The sequence below is a fragment of the Lygodium microphyllum genome, chromosome 23 (assembly GCF_053477565.2).
Source record: "Lygodium microphyllum isolate KBCC chromosome 23, Lygodium_microphyllum_v1.1.10, whole genome shotgun sequence".
Lineage (NCBI taxonomy): Eukaryota > Viridiplantae > Streptophyta > Polypodiopsida > Schizaeales > Lygodiaceae > Lygodium > Lygodium microphyllum.
In genome coordinates, this window is record NC_141157.1 from 48,763,718 (window position 1) to 48,781,966 (window position 18,249).

The window sequence follows — 18,249 nt, forward strand, 5'->3', positions numbered from 1 at the left end:
CTTCAACAGGATGGTTTTTAAACTTGACCAAATATTTAGAATATCTACGGCCAGTTCTAGTGGTCATAAAGTCAGTATCTATAATAGTTTCAGGCTCAAGGATTTCAGTCTCTTCATCTAGCAAAGGTGGGTTTTCATAGACAGGGTGTACAGGTAATTGGCCTCTAAAGGGTCGTAATAAACTAATATGAAAGGTGTTGTGAATTTTCCAGTGTTGTGGTAGTTCTAGTTTAAATGCATTGTCATTGATTTTGTGTATGATCTTGAATGGCCCATAGAATCTAGAGGCTAATTTCACAACTGGGTGTTTATCCACACTTTGTAATCTACGTTTTTCTATTCATAACCAAACATAGTCATCAACTTTGAAATTCATAGCTTATCTTTTCTTATTTGCTTGTTTTGTATATGATTGCTGGGCTTTGGCAATCATATCTTTAACTTCATAAAAAATAGTGGCATGCATGTTAGCAATATCATCAGCAGTCTGAATTTTATTTGATAATGATGCAACAGGTGTAGGTAATCTATAACCATAAATAACTTCAAATGGTTCTTTCTTTGTAGCTGTATATGGTGTATTGTTATATGCAAACTGAAGTAAATGTAGATATGTATCCCATGTGTGTGGTTTTGAAATAGTGTAAGCACGCAAAAGATCTAAAATAGTACTGCTAGTAGCTTCTGTTTGACTGTTAGTTTTAGGATGAAATGTAGATGAAAAATCAATCTTTGTTCCTAAGTTAGCAAACAAAGTAATCCAAAAATTATTACAAAATCTAGAATCACGATAAAAAATAATAACTTTTGGTAAACCATAATTAGTAAACACAATTTTCAAAAATAATTGAGCTGCTTGAGATGCAATTAAAGTTTTCTTGCATGGAATGAAATATGCTTGTTTGCTAAACCTGTCAACAACAGTCCAAATCATATCATGGTTAGCTTTAGTGTTAGGTAAACCAGTGATAAAATCCATTGAAATTTGTTCCCATGGTCATGATGGAATAGATAGTGGCATTAGTAAACCATATTGTTTACCATGGTGTCTTTTAACTCGTTGACAAACTAGACATTCAGATAGAAAGTTAGATACATCAGTGTCCATATGTGGCCAATAAAAATCTTTAGTAAATGTACGTAAAGTAGATATAATATCTCTATGACCTTGATATGGAGAACAATGAATCTCATGCAAAACAAATGATCTAAATGGAACTGTCACACATAATCTCTTTTCATAAAACATGAATCCATTATTGTAAGACAGTGAATCAATAGGAATCCAATTATTTGCAACTAATGTATTCCAATCATCTTGAAAAGTAATATCCTGATGATAAGTATCTTTCATAGGGATAAGGGAATCAAATGATATCACGAAAATATTATGAATTGTCGGTCTTCTACTTAAAGCGTCGGCTACAACATTCTCTTTTCCTGGTTGATATTATATAAGGGGATGAAAACTTTGAATGAAAGCTACCCATTTAATATGTCGGTCAGATATTTGGGGTTGACTAAGGAGATGTCTGATGCTTTGTTGGTCAGTTTTGATCATAAATTCAGAACCCATTAAGTAATGTTTCCATTTATGTAAGGCTTGTACTACAGCTAGCAATTCTTTATCATAAGTAGAATATTTAAGTTCAGATGGTTTCAGTTTATAGCCAAAATAGGCTATGGGATGATTATTTTGCATAAGGACTGCTCCTATTCCACGGCTCCTATTCCAGATCCACTAGCATCAATAACTACTAAAAAGAATGGTCTATTGAAATCAGGTAGTTGTAATACAAGAGCATGGGTTAATGCATGTTTCAATAAATCAAAAGATTTTTGTTGATTGTCAGACCAGTTATACACAATACCCTTCTTTAAAAGTTTAGTCAAAGGTAATGCAAGTAATGAGAAATTTCGCACAAACTTTCTATAAAAATTAGCAAAACCTAGAAAAGAACGTAACTCATGCACATTTTTGGGTATGGGTCAATTTAAAAATTGCTTCTATCTTTTTAGGGTCAACCTTAATACCTTTTGATGAAACAATATGTCTTAGATATTCAATGTCTGTCTGAAAGAATTCACTCTTTTCTGGATTAACATACAATTGATTATCTTTCAACAACTTGAAAACTAAAGACAGATGTTCATAATGCTCATTCTCATTTTTACTGAATACCAATATATCATCAAAGAATACTATAACACAATGCTGATATTTTAGAAATATGTGATTCATCATTCGACTAAATGTAGCTGGTGCATTAGTTAGACCAAAAGGCATCACTAGAAATTCATAGTGTCCAAATTGTGTTCTAAATGCAGTTTTGAATATATCAGATTTATCCAATCTTACTTGATGATAACCAGATTTAAGATCTATCTTACTGAATATGGCAGAACCTTGTAGTTTATCCATAAGATCATCTACCCTAGGAATCGGATATCTATTCTTAACAGTAATTTTATTCAGGGTACAATAATCAATGCACATGCGATAAGTATTATTATTCTTTTTCACTAATAAAATAGGTGCACCAAATGGAGAACTAGTAGGTCTAATTAATCCTCTGTTAAGCAATTCTTCTATTTGATTTTGAATTTCTTTTTGTTCAATTTGGTTATGCCCATATGGTGCTTTACATGGTGGTTGTGTACCAGGAATTAAATCTATTTTGTGATCTTCAGGATGTGAAGGTGGTAGTCCAGGTGGTAAATCATCAGCAAAACAATCTTTAAATTGAGCAAGAAATTGTTTATGCCTAGGATGCATATGTTTTTCTTTAGCTTGAAGTTCATTCACCCATATTAAATAAGATTTACTAATTTTACGTAATGCACGTTTAGCCTGAGTATGAGTAAGCAGTGAAAAATTATTAGAAGTGTGTATACCATGCAATGTGATTTGTTTTCCTTGAAAATAAATTTTAATTGAATGTGTAGATTAATCTATGTCAGGATTATACTGATGACGTCAAGGCATTCCTAAAATAATATCACTAGACCGCAAAGGTACAACTAGGAAATTTCTTCATTCAGTATATTCACCAATGTTAATTTCTAAATTATGCACCTCTTATGTTCCATTATATCTTGTGCCTAGGAATGCAACTTTAATATGATAATGTGTAGAAACGGTTTGTAAATTCAATTCTTTCACTAACTTTGCAGAAACAAAATCATGTGTGCTACCATCATCATGTAAAATAGTCTTTTCTTTACCATGCACAAAACATTTCATTGTTAACAAAGAATGTGGAGTTGGCATACCTGGCAAAGTATCCGAAGTAGTACGAATGTCGTCATCATCTTCCGTAAAGTCAAACATTTCCTCACGTTCTTATTCTTCCATTGCTCCAAGATAATTGATATAGACAGGTGGCTTTTTAGATTGACAATTGGCTGCTAGATATCGGGTGTGTTATTTTTGCAAGCTTTTGATTTCGTGCTTTTGCAATTGAAATTGATTTTTAGAGCTTTTTGAAACAACCTTGGATGCTTTCTACAAATGACATGTCAAAAATATATTGCGCATCATGCATTACTAACCCATTCACAATAAAGGGAGCAATGGTGTTGAATAATCACAACAAATAATAACATTCCAAAGTTTTGCATTACCCAAAAGGAGTACAATATCTAGAAAGGTTCCAAGATCTTCATGTAACAAAAAGGACATGTCACACCCTACTGAAGTGCATGATGATGAGTCCTCCAGAACAATGAATGAGCCATGCTTACGTTGGGCTTCCTACATAACAGGGCATATCTTTCGTGTTTGCCCTAACACAAAGGCAAGGTCTGTGGGGGTTAGTGCAGGCTGATGTATGACCATGTGCTCCTTGGGTTGAAGGCCAAGTATGTGCATGTACACATAATACATATGTTTGCAAGCAAGAAATGCCTTTTGGTTAGATTCTCTTTTTTGAAAATCAGGACAAGTGCACCTAGGCTCTTCTTTGATGTGCACATCATAACAACTCTCTGTCAAGACTCGAAATACTGAATGTTGTCTCTCAAGTTGCACTACCTCCTCCAAGAATGTCACAACCATGCAACCAGCTGCCTCTATTCTCTTTTGTGCATCTTTAGAAATTCCATGTCTCCACTTGCGTCTTCTCTCGCTTGAACCACATTCTGTAGAAATAGGAGGTTTGCTCTTCTCGTTCATTGGTGGTTCTGTAAAGCTAAAGCAGGCAAACTTGAAACCAGCCTGTCTTAGGCTGCTACACTCTTCCTTCGATATATTTGTTTCTATATCAACTGGCCACAAAGATGGAACAATTGGTGATGCTATCACTTGTTTCTGCACAGCATTTGTATGCTTGACATCATGATTACAGAACCATATCCATTGTGCAATGGCCTTGTTCTTATAGGCTCTCTCAGACCAAAAGCATGGTGCGACTAACCCCACTTGCCGACTCTGTAATTTGCTGCTGCAATTCTTTCTACCCTCCATACCAAAACACTTTCTCACACAGTTAGGTGGTGTCCTTCGTAAAGCCCACTCCTCCTGTGCCACTTCTACCTCTTCTACGTGAGTTGACGTTTCCGCATTTGGTGCACTTACTCCACTTGCAAAGGGCTTGATTGGTATCTCCTCATCCTCTTGGATACATATCTCTTCCATCTTTCCATTGTCAAACTGTATACTCTGCGGCCTGCCCCTGATTTTCCTTTGCCTTGACTCCATCACGTATCCCGGTCTATGAGAACTTACAGTTGCTCCACCTCCCTTCTTTTTTCTTTGCATAGTCTCCCTATCACCTTGCATTATAGGCTCCTCGTACAAAGGACTTCCAGCTACAACACCTTGCAACGCCCGTGCAACAGAGGAGGGATTTGGGGATTCCCTTTTGCTGGCACTAGCCAACAAAGACTCCATAGAAGGCCCAGATCCAATAAACCTCCATGTGGTATAGCCCAACCTCTTTGCACATTGAATATATGCATTCAAAACATCACTAACACATGCATCATAAAGTGATATCTTTCGTTTTCCACCCTCACCTGCTAACCAACTAGCATGGACACTTTCTGATAAGTTTATGCTTGGAATTTGAGCATGTTCCCAAGGACTTTTGTTAGCCTGCGGAGTCAAATCCAAAAATAGAATCAGTAGCTCTCCCCATTGCTACATTGTGCAACAAATCTTAAGGAGCTGGAAAAAATGTCACACTTACATGAGATTCAATTCCTCCCCAGTGGGCAATTCTTTGCTCCCACCATTTCAACCACCTATCCAAAGCCTTGATGTGTTCCTTGTTGACATTTCGTGCCCACCAATCTCGGATAGCAGAGGCCTGAAGTGAGGCTAGTTGAGTTGTCGTTGCTAGCCTCCATGCTTCACACAATTCAATGTGGTGCATTTGTTTATCCACAGTGACTAATTTCTTGGTATGCTTTTGCAAACTTTGCTCCCAATGAAAAAGACAAGAACGCTCCCTCCCTTCCATTATGTTATGAGGCCCTCCATTGTACACAGCCCTTATTGCCATCCAATTCGCACTTGCCTCATCAGACATAAATCCAGCAAAGTCAGGTGGATCATGGCCACATTGAACCATGACAGAATTCAAATTTCTCCAAAACAGGATTTGAGACTCTTCATCCTCCTCTTTAAATTCACATATTGCAATTACTTGTAATGCTCTCATGCTAGTTCATGATTGATACATTAGTATAGTGCTCATCAACAACAATTTAATTTCAATAAAAGCTTTCATTATGTTGCCACATACCCGTGATCATAAACTGAACAAGACATAGTTGCCCACCCATCAATCCTATGGGTATGATCAAAGTGCACCCATGCACGTCGTAAATCTCCAGTCCCAATTCGCCTCATACGATTCACTAAGTCCACCCCTGATGCTGGTCCCTTGGTGGACATTTTAAACAAGTAGCACTTCTCCTTGGCATCACCTTGTCCTGGAAATCTACTTCCATGGAAAAATGGGAAGACACAACGTTTTTGCAAAAGAAGTATGTTGTCATACCCATCACCAACCACCTGACCTTGTTTGGCTCTTTCTTGTGAAACAATGCCTTTGAACCTATGTGTTTATTAGAGGGTTATTTCAAATGCAGGACATACATTGTAAGCAGAAAATAATAATGCACAAGCCTACCCTTTATTCTGCACAAGTGGCATCATTTCTTCTAGAAAATGATTAAGATCCACCTCTGTCGCCTCCGACTCGTCTTCTTTTGTTAAAGATTCAAACAACATCTGCCGAGCGACTAGCATCTGTATTTTTCGTGGGCCTCCCTTTTCGATCTTTAGGACCGTGCTCACAAGCCTCCGCACCTTGTCAAGGGTTGCCCTCTTAGTGCCATGTTGAACACTGTGAGCATGCTCCCCAACATGGATCACCAAACATGTCATTGTAGGATCCAGCGGCAACACATAATAGATCATGCATTTGCAAATGGCTACACAAGTAGCAACATTAAGACAATAGTGACATGTTATCTTGGAGTTTCCCTCACTTGCAGGATAACCCATGCTCACGGTTCTATCCAAGTGACCATGGAAAAAAACATCATTGTATTTTCCCTTTGTTATGTAGTAAGGACAAGTGATCCTAAGACATTGAAGACTTCCAAGACAATAGCTCAAGCGCACAGTGCACTCAATTTCCATATTTGTCTGTGAGGGCCGCGACCACAGGTGACCATCATATTTTTGTTCCATACCCATCATTCGTTTCTTGCTATCTGTGGCTGGAAGCTCAAAAGCAATTGTGCCATTATACTCGATTGGGAGCTCATCCACCCTTCGTGGAGGTCCACAGAGCTCTAGTAATTTTTTCAATCTACCCGTTCTAGCTTTCTCCTCAATGAAGGCTGCAATCGAGTTATCATAGGAAGATAAGTCCTCGCTTTGGCTGCCCACACATAGGTCCTCCCCGACATTTGTGTCATCAACATCCTTCTTGTTATCTGAGTGTACGTCAAGACACACTGGAGTTGATTTGCTACAACCTGGAGTACAATCAATGTAGTTGTCAATCTCATCTTCTATTGACTCAATACTATTAGAGATGCACACATAGTTACTTGAGTGCCTGATAGAGTAGGTGGTTGATAATGTACTATCAATCAGATAGTGCGCATGCCCTTCATGATCCCATGTTGGAGACACAGTGACATTGTTTGCTCCACCATCATTCTCTATGACGGCTTGCAACCCCTGGAATTTTTGTGTTGGAGGCAATAGATTCTGTAGGTAGTACTCACTCAAAAGAATCTCCCCATTTCTTAATGAAACCCTGTGCTCTAAGCAATCACTGGCTAGTCTCCATGTCAAAATAGCAAAACTCGACATGTTGTGCCCTCTGGTGGGTTAGTATTTGATGAAGAGAAGAAAACTCTGAATATAGCTCACAGTGTGTATTTGATGAAGAGAAGGCAACACTTCACCGTCACTACAAGCGGAGAGAAATCAATAGAAAAATTTATGACTCAACCACCCACCATCCTTCACCTTTATGCACTCATAATTTATTTATGTTGTATTAATTATTTAATTATTTAACGGCCAACTAGTTACCTAATTACGCAATCAACGGCTAACTTCTTTATTAGGGTTATTAAGTCTCTCCTCAACTCTCTCCTCTCTTTCTCAACTCTCTCCTCTCTTTGCTGTCACTCTCTCTCCTCTCCCTCTCTCTCTCTCTCCCTTCTCTCTTTCTCCCTTCTCTTTCTCTCTCTCTCCCTTCTCTCTTTCTCCCTTCTCTTTCTCCCTTCTCTTTCTCTCTCTCTCCCTTCTCCCTTCTCTTTCTCCCTTCTCTTTCTCCCTTCTCTTTCTCTCTCTCTCCCTTCTCTCTTTCTCCCTTCTCCCTTCTCTTTCTCTTTCTCCGTTCTTTCTCCCTTCTCCCTTCTCTTTCTCTCTCTCTCTCCCTTCTCCCTTCTCTTTCTCCCTCTCTCCCTTCTCCCTTCTCTTTCTCTCTCTCTCCCTTCTCTCTTTCTCCCTTCTCCCTTCTCTTTCTCTTTCTCCATTCTTTCTCCCTTCTCCCTTCTCTTTCTCCCTTCTCCCTTCTCTCCCTCTCTCCGTCTCTCTCTCACGATGGTGCCCCACAACTCCTGCAGCTCCTACAGCTCTCACGATGGTGCCCCACAACGGCTTCGTATCCTGCGCGACTGTGCAACTCCTGCAGCTCCTGTAGCTCTCGCTTCGTTCCTGTAGCTCCTGTAGCTCTCGCTTCGTTCCTGTAACTCCTATGGCTCCTGTAGCTCTCGCTCCTGTAGCTCACGACGGTGCCCCACAACGGCTTCGTATCCTGTGCGGCTGTCCGTAACTCTTGCAGCTCTCACAGCATCCGCGACTGTTCGTATCCTGCGCGATTGTTCGTAACTCCTGCAGCATCCGCGACGGTCAACGGCTTCGTCCGTGGCCTCCCAATCAACGGCTTCTTCCGTGGCCTCGTCCGTGGCCTCCCAATCCGCGACGATCAACGGCTTCGTCCGTCCCAGGTAACACCTTGAGTCCCCCCAATCGTCTGCGTCCACGCGGACGATGGGTGGGCTTAAGCTTGGTCATTTGCTTAAGCTGTCACGCTTCATCTTTTGGTCACGCTTTGTCTTTTGGTCACACTTCGTCTTTTGCCTTTTGGTCATGCTTAAGCTTTGTCACGCTTTAGCTTGTTAATTTGGTCATGCTTCGTGTGGGCTAAGCCGTCGTGTGGGCCTCCAAGGTAACACCTTGAAGCCCCCCAATCATCCGTGTCCACGCGGACGATGGGTGGGCTTATGCCCCATGGCAACTGTCCCGTATGCCGTCCCATCATTTGGTTATGCCGTCCCGTCGTGTGGGCCTCCAAGGTAACACCTTGAAGCCCCCCAATCGTCCGCGTCCACGCGGACGATGGGTGGGCTTATGCCCCGTGGCAACCGTCCTGTATGCCGTCCCGTCATTTGGTATGCGCCATCGTGTGGGCCTCCAAGGTAACACCTTGAAGCCCCCCAATCGTCAGCGTCCACGCGGACAATGGGTGGGCTTATGCCCCATGGCAACTGTCCCGTATGCCGTCCCGTATGCCGTCCGACGGGCCTCCAAGGTAAGAGATTGAACCCCCCATGGATACAAGCGTGTGGATTCGTCCCATATGCTTCGTGAGAATAAGGTAAGAGATTGAACCCCCCAATCGTCCGCGTCCGCGCGGACGATCCGTGGGCTTATGCACAAGCGTGTGGCTTCGTCCGTGGCTTTGTCCCGTGACCTTAAAGAGATTGATTGTGTTGCTAATCTTAAAGAGATTGATTGTGTTGTTAATCTTAAAGAGGTTGATTGTGTATCTATTTGTAAGTGTGTAGAGAAAGTTATGGCACCTAAAAGAGTGCTTAGAAAGAGAAAGAAATGTGTGTCACCTCATAGTAGCCGTGAAGTCTGTATGAAGCTACGTTCAGGATGTGTTCCTGGGCGGATCTTAGAGCAAGAAGCATCATCGCGTTTGAGATCAGTGGACACTCCTTCAACAAAGAAAGGACGTGGTCCAAAAAGATGTGTCTACATTAATGACGAAGCACAAGTGGATGGGGACTCCAATACAATTGACGGGGTTGCGGAGCACACAGGTAGTCACTTATGTGTCCATTTCATTTACATATGACACTTTGTTCAGTGTTATGTATTAAATATGATTGGTTTAATGGTACTTTTTTTTATTTTTACTTATTAATATCTGCTCCTACAGAGACTAATGTGCAGCATGATAGTCTAGATGACAAAGAAGAGGTGAGTGGTGATAGTGATCAAAGGGAGAATGATGATGAAAAAGAAAAGAAGCACTCAAGGAACTTAGGCAAGCAAGTCTCTCTAGGACTGATGAAGGATGTGCTGAGTCAATTTTATATAAAAAAGAGGACGCTACCTCCTCTTGTGCCTCTTTGCAGATTAGTGGCTCATGAGGCAGTCAGATTTGCTACGGATGATGCCCAGTGGTTGATTCCTTCCTTTGATTCCACTGGTTATCTTGAGACTATGGGACACTTCCTTGTGTCAGTTGAAGGTCCGAGAGGGGAGACCATGTCTGTGACAGCCAGCAATCTAGATGAATGGGGTCCAATATGGCGTCAAAGAAATGAGGATTTTGAGAGGGCTCTTGGAAGAGAGTGGCAAGACCTTAAGGGTAAAAAGTTTTTGGTTTGGGATGGAAACCACAGGCTTAAAACATGGTGGAAACGCATCAAGGAAAGTAAGTTGTCCACTATACATGCAAGTATTGAATGTTCGTATCCCATTCTTATGTTTGTTGGTTTTCAATTACAGAGTACTCCGACTGTGCTCACTACCATGTTAGTGTATGGTGCCAATTCATTGAGGTGCCCAAGGCAAAGGAAGCAGAGCTACTACTCACACTAGACACCACCAACGCGTAAGTCTTCTTCCTTTAACTATGCTCCTCTTTGTAATATGTTACACTTACATTCTCATATTATGCTTTTGTTTGTTTTCAATAGTATTGCTAGAGCTCATGTTACTCCAAATATTGCGCATGAGGTGTATATGTTTCAAAAGTTTGGTATTGCAAACAAAGACTCCATTCTAGATAGATTGAGTCCGGCCATGAGGAAGTGGGCTGAGATTGAGATGAGTATAGAGGCAAGGTATTATCATGGTGTTGCTCCATGGTATAACTCTCCTTGCGGTTTAATATCTCAGCTTGTATGGAAGGTGATTTTCTTTCTATGGCTCACTTGTATGAGATGTGCTTTTCTATCTCTAATTTAGTTTTTTTTTGGAATGATAGGATGAATTTCATGTCTTCATCTCAAAAGAAACTGCTAAGCTTGAGGCTCTTGGTCTAGATGAGGTAGAGAGGAAGAAACGTTTGGAGAAGGCTACAAGGGTGGAAGAGGAGCGCCTTAAGGATAGGGGTTACAAATACCTATCCATTGCTAATCCCCAAAATGGTGATGAATTCTTTAAGTTGTTATTTGGGCTAAAGTGGGATGATGCAAGCATGCTCAAGATCACAAGAGACAAGATGTATTGTCTCACAAGCTCAAAAATCCCTGCGGAAAGGTAATTTGTATATATAACGCAAGGTGTGTGTATGTGATGCTTTTTTCTTCAATGCTTTCTATTTGCGTATATTGTTGTGCATCACAGGAAAAAAATATTGTTGCATCTTATGAGTCTCACAAAGGCCAAAGACCCCCAATACCCGCATTTTGGTGATTATAAGCTCTTTCAGGTTTACATGAAGAAAGAGACATATTGGGCTCACTTGCATTCGGAGGCACTACTTCAGATTGATAGGATACAAGTAGAAGGTCCACAGCTACCAAATTCATTTGAGGAGTTCTTTAAGCTTAACATGAAGAATCATGTCATGCAAGTTGACTCAATGCAGTGCATTCATATTGCTTTCTTAAGTTCTTTCTTAAAATGTATATGTGCTAATGTTAAGCGCTTGTGAAACTTGTGTAGGCTTTTGTACACCTCTTGGATGGAGTGAAATCTTCAGATGTTGTAGAGAAGATGCCAGAGCTTACGTTTTCAGTCAAACGTGTGATTTATATGTTAGCATGCATTTTCATATTAGATTGTGTGTCTGATTTTCATATTAGATTGCATGCATTTGCTTGCGTAATTGGCAAGAATGTTGCAGGTGGATACTACAATGTGTAGAAGAGAAGAGGCTGGATGCAGCTCCACAATTCACAAGAGAGTGGATTGATGTTCGTGACGAGAACACTATGTATTCTCCATCATTACGTGATAGAAAATTGACGGCATGGGAGGCAAGTGTTTGCCCTTGGTGGCTGGATTACCCTGTGGGGGTTATCCCTAAGCAAGAGAAAGATCTGCATGACAGTAAGTACTTCAATCTATGTAAACATCTTGTCGCTTTTGTAGCAATAGTTTTTGTGCTCATGCATGGGAGTCTAAGGGTGAATGATACTATGTAGGATTCAAGGAGGGAGTTGATACTCATGAACCGCTTACCGCACCCACCACTGTAGAGAAGCAAGCAACCAAGGCTACCAAAGGTGCCACCTAGGGTACTCAAGGTAATCCAGGGAGAAAAAATGTGCCAGAGTCCTCTATGGCGCCCACCACCTCCTTTGTTGCAGATTCATCTCTTGGTCGAGAGAATTGGGAGAGGCGACCTATGACCCGTTTAGTAGGTGAGAAGTCTTATATTAACTTGAAATTCGTGTATGATTATTAAAAATAAATTACTTTGAGATAATTGTTGCAGGGTTCCAGTATCAAACATATGTCGATGCTCTATTAGTGGATGTGACCCAAATTGATAGATTTGCCCTTGATAGGTAGACATGACAACTACATATTGCAAGAACATCAATTTACATGTTGCATATAGCATTGCATCATCGGTTACTTTGCATTAATGACTACGTTGTTTTGTGTATAGCATCAACAAGTTTTTTGCAACACAAAAGATGCATCTTTATAGCAAAGATGGAGTTCCATGTCAAGAGGTGGCTCGATTGATATTTGCGGATTTTCCTACGAGCTTGCTTGTGGATGCTCTAGGTCCCATCCCATTGGGTAAGTTATGCTTTCTATCACACAAGGTTTACATCAAACTCACTTCTCATATATCATAATGCCAATGTTGTTTGTAGAGGGCATGACTATTCCCAAGTGGAACACGTTCTCAAAGGGTCTAGTTATGGGTTGTATGGACCTTGCTCGCGAGTATTTGGCCGACCAGGGATTCTTAGTCACTATGTGCTTAGCAGAGCATATAGGTGAGTTTATTACGGATGCGGCAAGGGTGGGGTTTGTGCTTCACCGCACTTGGACACTTATGTGTGACTCCAAGGCTTATCGACATCCCGTTACTAGAGAGGCGGTAAGATAACAAAGTTGGATACGTTGAACGTACGGTTGTATGTTCTAAATAAAGTTTATGTTACATGCTTTAAATAAAAACATGGATCACTTATTCTATTTCCACTCGTGAATAGGTACTTGATCTTACTGTGTGTCTTTGGCATCGTGCTAGTCATGTTGTGCCTTGCTACGACAGAGAGGCTGGGGAGAAGATTTCAGAGAGATTGTTTCCAGCGTATCGTAGCTACATGATGGATGATTGTGTCTTTCCCATGGACGTTGATGGTGTCATTGTCAGAGGTAGAGCAGAGAGGTCTCATCTTTTCTTTCGGTAAGTAGTCTTGCATGTTTTTGCTCTCAGGTTACCTTGTATGGTATTTTCATTGTTTCTACTTGCATGGCCGCAAAGATTCTGTATCTTGATTGGTGATATGTGATTGGTGATATGGTTAGGTGGTTACTAGCTACATTTACGAAACGCTACGACTATGTTTTGGATGTGTTTGCGGGGTGTGGTGGTTTGGCGCGGGCCAGTGCAGAGGAGATGAGACATTGCATGTGTCTAGAAATAGATAATGTGCTCTATGGGGAGTGTTTGTCCACCATAGTGTGTGGACCGGTACCATGCTGAGAGAGAGTGTGTTTTTTTTTTTCGAGAGACTCTAGACATTTCATTTTGTTACTACTTTTATATATATGTTTATTATACACTTCGTCATGTGACTATGCCCGATTTTGTCTAAGAGATTACATGCATTGGGATCTTTGATTTGTTTTTAGGAAGAGTGTACCTTGCAACTATTTGACACGAATATATTTTACTAGTTTTCCGTTGGTTTTGTTTTCTTGATGTGTGTGTGTTCATGTAAATGCAATGTGTCGTACTCCTTAAGTAAGACTATTTATATGCAGAATGGATATGTTGCACGAAAAAGCTCGAAAAAAAGAGATTGATTAGAAAAGAACGAAAATGAAAGCCCGCAAAAATAAAATCCCCCTAGATATCCAGGTTGATGGCATTTGTAACAAACTATCGGTTTGGCTTTAGATACATTGTTGGTAATGGCAGGAAGTCTAGGAATATTGGGATTTGGCTGTGAGGATGGCTTAGGGTTTTGATTGGTATTTGATGGCAAAGCAGGTGGTCGTGTCCAAGACTTACAGAATGAAGATGGAAGATAACGACTTTGATTGAATCTTCGAAAATTTGAATTGAATTGCTTGGAACCATAGTTACCATTAGTTTGAAATTGTTGTGGTCGCTTGTCTCTTCTGCAAATCTTGTCTTCAGTGTCATGAGCCAAGGAAATTGTATCTTCAAGGGTTATTGGTTTGAACATATTGACTTCAGCATAGTAATGTCCAAGTAGACCAGACATAAACTTGTGTTTGTGAGTCGCTTTAGGTACATCTTCGAGCATGCATAGTTGCAATAGGGCATTCCAAAAACGTTCAGTGTATTGAGAAATAGGTTCACGTGCAATAGGGCATTCCAAAAACGTTCAGTGTATTGAGAAATAGGTTCACGATCTCTTTGCTATAGAAGATCCCATTGCTTTATAGCTTTTTCATGGAATTGAGGAGGAAGGAAGTTCTGCAAAAACTTCTTTTGGAAACTCTCCCAAGTAGTAGGACAATCAATGCTCTTGCGAACCACAGTCCACCATAGAGATGCTCGATCGACTAAATGGTTAGTGACACATTTAATTTTGTCTTTCTCAGCATATGTGTCTTCATAAAAGTAATCATCAAACTGACTGATAAATGCAAGTACAATCTTTCCATCTCGAGATCCATTGAAAGTACAAAATTTGAAGTTTCTTTTACTTATCTTTGTTTCTTTACGGATGGATTGGGCTTCAAGTGTCGCATCGATGGTACGTTGTATGAGATCTTCGGGTTGCGGTCCATCTTTGTCGATGGTAGATCGTTGCAAATTGGCTAATTGAACTTGAAAGCTTGTCGGGCTCTTTGTTCTTCATCAAGCTGCATCATAATCAAATCCAATTTTTGTTCCATCGTTGGTTTGGGTAAATCACCTTCAGCCATAAAATCGTCCATGTTTTGTTCCGTCATCCTCTGTAAAATCCAAAAGACCTCACACTCTCGAAATCTGATTAGCGGGATGAGCGTAGCTCAAAGTCGGGTATACAAGGCTTATAAATTTTTGTTTGGTTTTTGTAGTCTTTGTCTTTTGTGATTGCGATATTCGTTGTCTTTGTAGAAACTGCATATGAACTTCTGTGTTTGCTGAAACTGGTTTAGTAAGTCTGTAAATAGGAACAGGGTCTTCCAGAGAGCAATACTGTGATTCTGTGCTTCTGCGTGTGAACACCCTTTATGGGAGTGGTTGAATAAGTCTGTTTTGAACCTCTGTGACTTGCAGAACTTGGAGAAGTAAGTAAACTTGGTGGACTTGAAGAACTTAAGAGTTTAAAGCTTATGTGATTAAGTTTGGAGAATCTGAACTGTCAACGAATTCGATTTTAGGAAGGGGGGCCATTTTTTGCCGCCAATTCTGACGTCGAAATGCCGCGGCCACAAATCGTTAATTTGTGGGGCTTAAGCTTTATAATAAGCTTTTTAAGCTTTAAGATAAAGCTTTTAAACTTTTGAGATATGGAGCTTACTGTCTCTATTTAAAGAGGACTTGTAGAAGGAGATGTCCAAGTGGTCCTCCGCCTCCACAGGCCGGTCCTTCGCGAGATCAGAGAGTGCAGAAGGGGTTTCTTGACCACCAGGAACACACCCGTATCGACCGTTCGCGATGAAACTAACTGTAGATCTCATTCGTTCCAGGAGCTCCGCCTTCATGCAAGATGGTAAGTGATTGGAAGCTCTCGATCTCAGCTTCGCTCTAATACCACTGGTGCACAGATCGGATGCCGTAAGCGCGCGTAGTGAGCGTCAGAAGGTCCCCAAGAACAAAAGAACTCTACTTTTTGCACACAAATCAATGTAGAAATCTTGCACGACATGAACAAGAGACCAATTGGGTGCAATCTCCCTCCATGCCTTGTGTGAGTGCTCCACAAAGCATGTATTTCATATATTAATCATCTTCAAGCTCAAATAATAGCCCAAATTACAAAATAGCGTGCTTTTGGCTTTTGAGTTTGCTTTTGTGCCAAATAGAAAATTAAAGCTAATGGGCGCCCAAGAAGTCAGGCGTACCCAAATACAATGTCCAAATACAAATATCTAAATTGTGCGCCCATGCGCATACAAAAATAATAAATAAATATCGAGCACCTTGATAAATAAGCGCAACAAAATATAGACGCCATACCTAAGGTATGCGCCCATCAAAATATTGATGATAACTTGAATACACGCTATCCTCCAATGCTTTCCACTACCACCGCTGCTATCTCTACACATCAACTAAAGCATTCACAATCGTTAGTAAAATAATACAATTAAATCGACAAAAGTGAATACCTAGCAATCTTCAGCTACATAAATAAATTGGTTAGAAATCAATCCTAACCTTAATTTATCACGAGTGCACACTCTAAAATCATAAAAGCTTATTAATTAAATATGTATTTTGCCCTCACTAGCCATAGTCATTTGCAAGTATTGAGGTCTAGTTAAACTAAAGTCTATTGCCATTTTCTCTAAGGTCTTTTGCACCTCTTTGACATTTGTTTTGCATGTGCCTCTTTGCACATCATGATTATGTGTGCCTTGATGAATGAACAATCTTGACATTGTGCTTGCTGATATCACATAATACACTATACACCCACACTTGGAGAGAAGGATGGGGGGATACTTGCAATAGAAGCATCTAAGTTTTTCAAGACCATCAATTAACATTTTGATAATTGGTATGTTGGTATTAAGTTTTCTTACATGATATGGGACTTAATTCATAGAATTCACTTATAGTAGGGTACAAAAGCCAAGACATGCTATCCCACTATGATTTTATGCCACCTAGTTTGGCAATCTAGAAATTGAGCGGCTCTAACACAATTTCTATTTGGACACTCTAGTTCTCCGATGTGCTTACTTGGGTGAACAATACCATGGAATGCCATTGATGTCGACATGGTCTTTGTCTAGCAATGGCCATTGTACTTTTGCTCCATACCCTCCATGGGATACACGTTATCTGCTATTGGGGTGGAAGCTCATATGAGACAATGCCATCACAGAAAACTGGGATCTCTTTCACTGTCTTTAGAATACCCATATTTTGAAGCAATCAATGTAAGACTTGGTGTTGGCTCCCCAAAGACATTTTTCACTCGATAACACTTGTAAAGTAAGAGGATGGTCCTATCCCCTCCTCTTCCACATTAAGTGTGATTGGGATGGTCTTGTTTTTTTCCATGTTTCGGGGTGGGGGGGAGGTGAGGCTTCCATGGTGTGATTATTGTTTTCTCAATGCTTTAAGGGCTTGGTTGAGGTCTACTATGGGGAAAAGCTATGACATAGGCCCATTTCCTTGTTTGACAATATAGTCTTGCGAAACCAAGGTGTCTAGAATATATACATAGCTAGCCTTATGGTCATTGCTTGTAGCAATGGATCAATGTGCTATGTATTCATTCATTCACATGGATAGTAGTAGCAAGAACACATCCACCATTGCCATTGCAATGTCTTCCTCCTTCAACATCAAGAACTAGTATGTATAATGCATAATAGGTTTGGCAAAGAGAGGCCACATATATGTGGGCCTCTGTCCCTATGTTTGGCACAACACTTGACAATGAGTCCATTTTTTGAGCAATCTACACCTACACAAATATGCATGTCAGATATGGGAGTGACATAGAAAGACATAGCGTGGGCATGAGCATTAGATGTGTGTGTGTGTGTGTGTGTGTGTGTGTGTGTGTGTGTGTGTGTGTGTGTGTGTGTGTGTGTGTGTGTGTGTGTGTGTGTGTGTGTGTGTGTGTGTGTATGTGTGTGTGTGTGTGTGTGTGTGTGCACTTCCTTACAAGAATGATTAAGCTGGGGGCATAAGCTGGGGGCAAGAGATCTTCTGTCTTGATGTAGATATTCCACAACTGGGGGGAGGGGGGTCATAGGGGATATGTGGCCTTATATAGCCACTTTGAGATAGTGGAGCATTAAATGCATATCAAAGATGTGTATGTGTGTGTGTGTGTGTATGAGAGAGAGAGAGAGAGATGTAAGTTATGAAGAGAGTTGGGGGAGGAGGTATTTGATATTTATTTTTTTAACCAAATATGGGGGCACCAACAACCCCTTCTTCGCTAACAAAATAATCCCATCCCACACACACTCTCTCCCCCATTCCCATTACAGAAAAACTCAAATAACTGTACATCACATTCTATTTATATCTTTCCCCCTCTCTTACCTACCACCTTAATCCCCAGCATTCCATAAATCTCTATGATTGTTGGCTACCCCCTTCTTGGCATAAAGTTAGTGACATATATCCTATA

General features: G+C 40.5%; 2 protein-coding genes across 2 annotated transcripts; both read left to right on the forward strand.

The window, feature by feature from the left end:
* The first annotated feature begins 9,401 nt into the window (after positions 1–9,401).
* Positions 9,402–10,209, forward strand: LOC148016152 (uncharacterized). The gene is made up of 3 exons (XM_087663872.1): positions 9,402–9,585; positions 9,705–10,139; positions 10,202–10,209. Exons 1-3 carry the CDS (start codon positions 9,402–9,404, stop codon positions 10,207–10,209), a joined length of 627 nt encoding a protein of 208 aa, XP_087519998.1.
* Positions 10,210–11,690: 1,481 nt separating this feature from the next.
* LOC148016153 (uncharacterized) lies at positions 11,691–15,268 on the forward strand. Its single transcript, XM_087663873.1, has 5 exons — positions 11,691–11,830; positions 11,926–12,144; positions 12,219–12,291; positions 12,396–12,517; positions 15,207–15,268. The coding sequence occupies exons 2-5, from the start codon at positions 12,063–12,065 to the stop codon at positions 15,266–15,268; spliced, it is 339 nt and encodes a 112-aa protein (XP_087519999.1). The 5' UTR covers positions 11,691–11,830; positions 11,926–12,062.
* The last annotated feature ends 2,981 nt before the right edge of the window (positions 15,269–18,249 follow it).

Excerpts from the sequence above, each read along its gene's own strand:
- LOC148016152 (XM_087663872.1), top strand. The coding sequence starts at position 9,402 with ATGAAGCTACGTTCAGGATGTGTTCCTGGGCGGATCTTAGAGCAAGAA. Across the intron at positions 9,586-9,704 it reads CGGGGTTGCGGAGCACACAG|AGACTAATGTGCAGCATGAT; the intron begins GTAGTCACTTAT and ends CTGCTCCTACAG.
- LOC148016153 (XM_087663873.1), top strand. The coding sequence starts at position 12,063 with ATGGCGCCCACCACCTCCTTTGTTGCAGATTCATCTCTTGGTCGAGAG. Across the intron at positions 12,145-12,218 it reads ACCTATGACCCGTTTAGTAG|GGTTCCAGTATCAAACATAT; the intron begins GTGAGAAGTCTT and ends TAATTGTTGCAG. Across the intron at positions 12,518-15,206 it reads CTTGCTTGTGGATGCTCTAG|AACTTGGAGAAGTAAGTAAA; the intron begins GTCCCATCCCAT and ends TGTGACTTGCAG.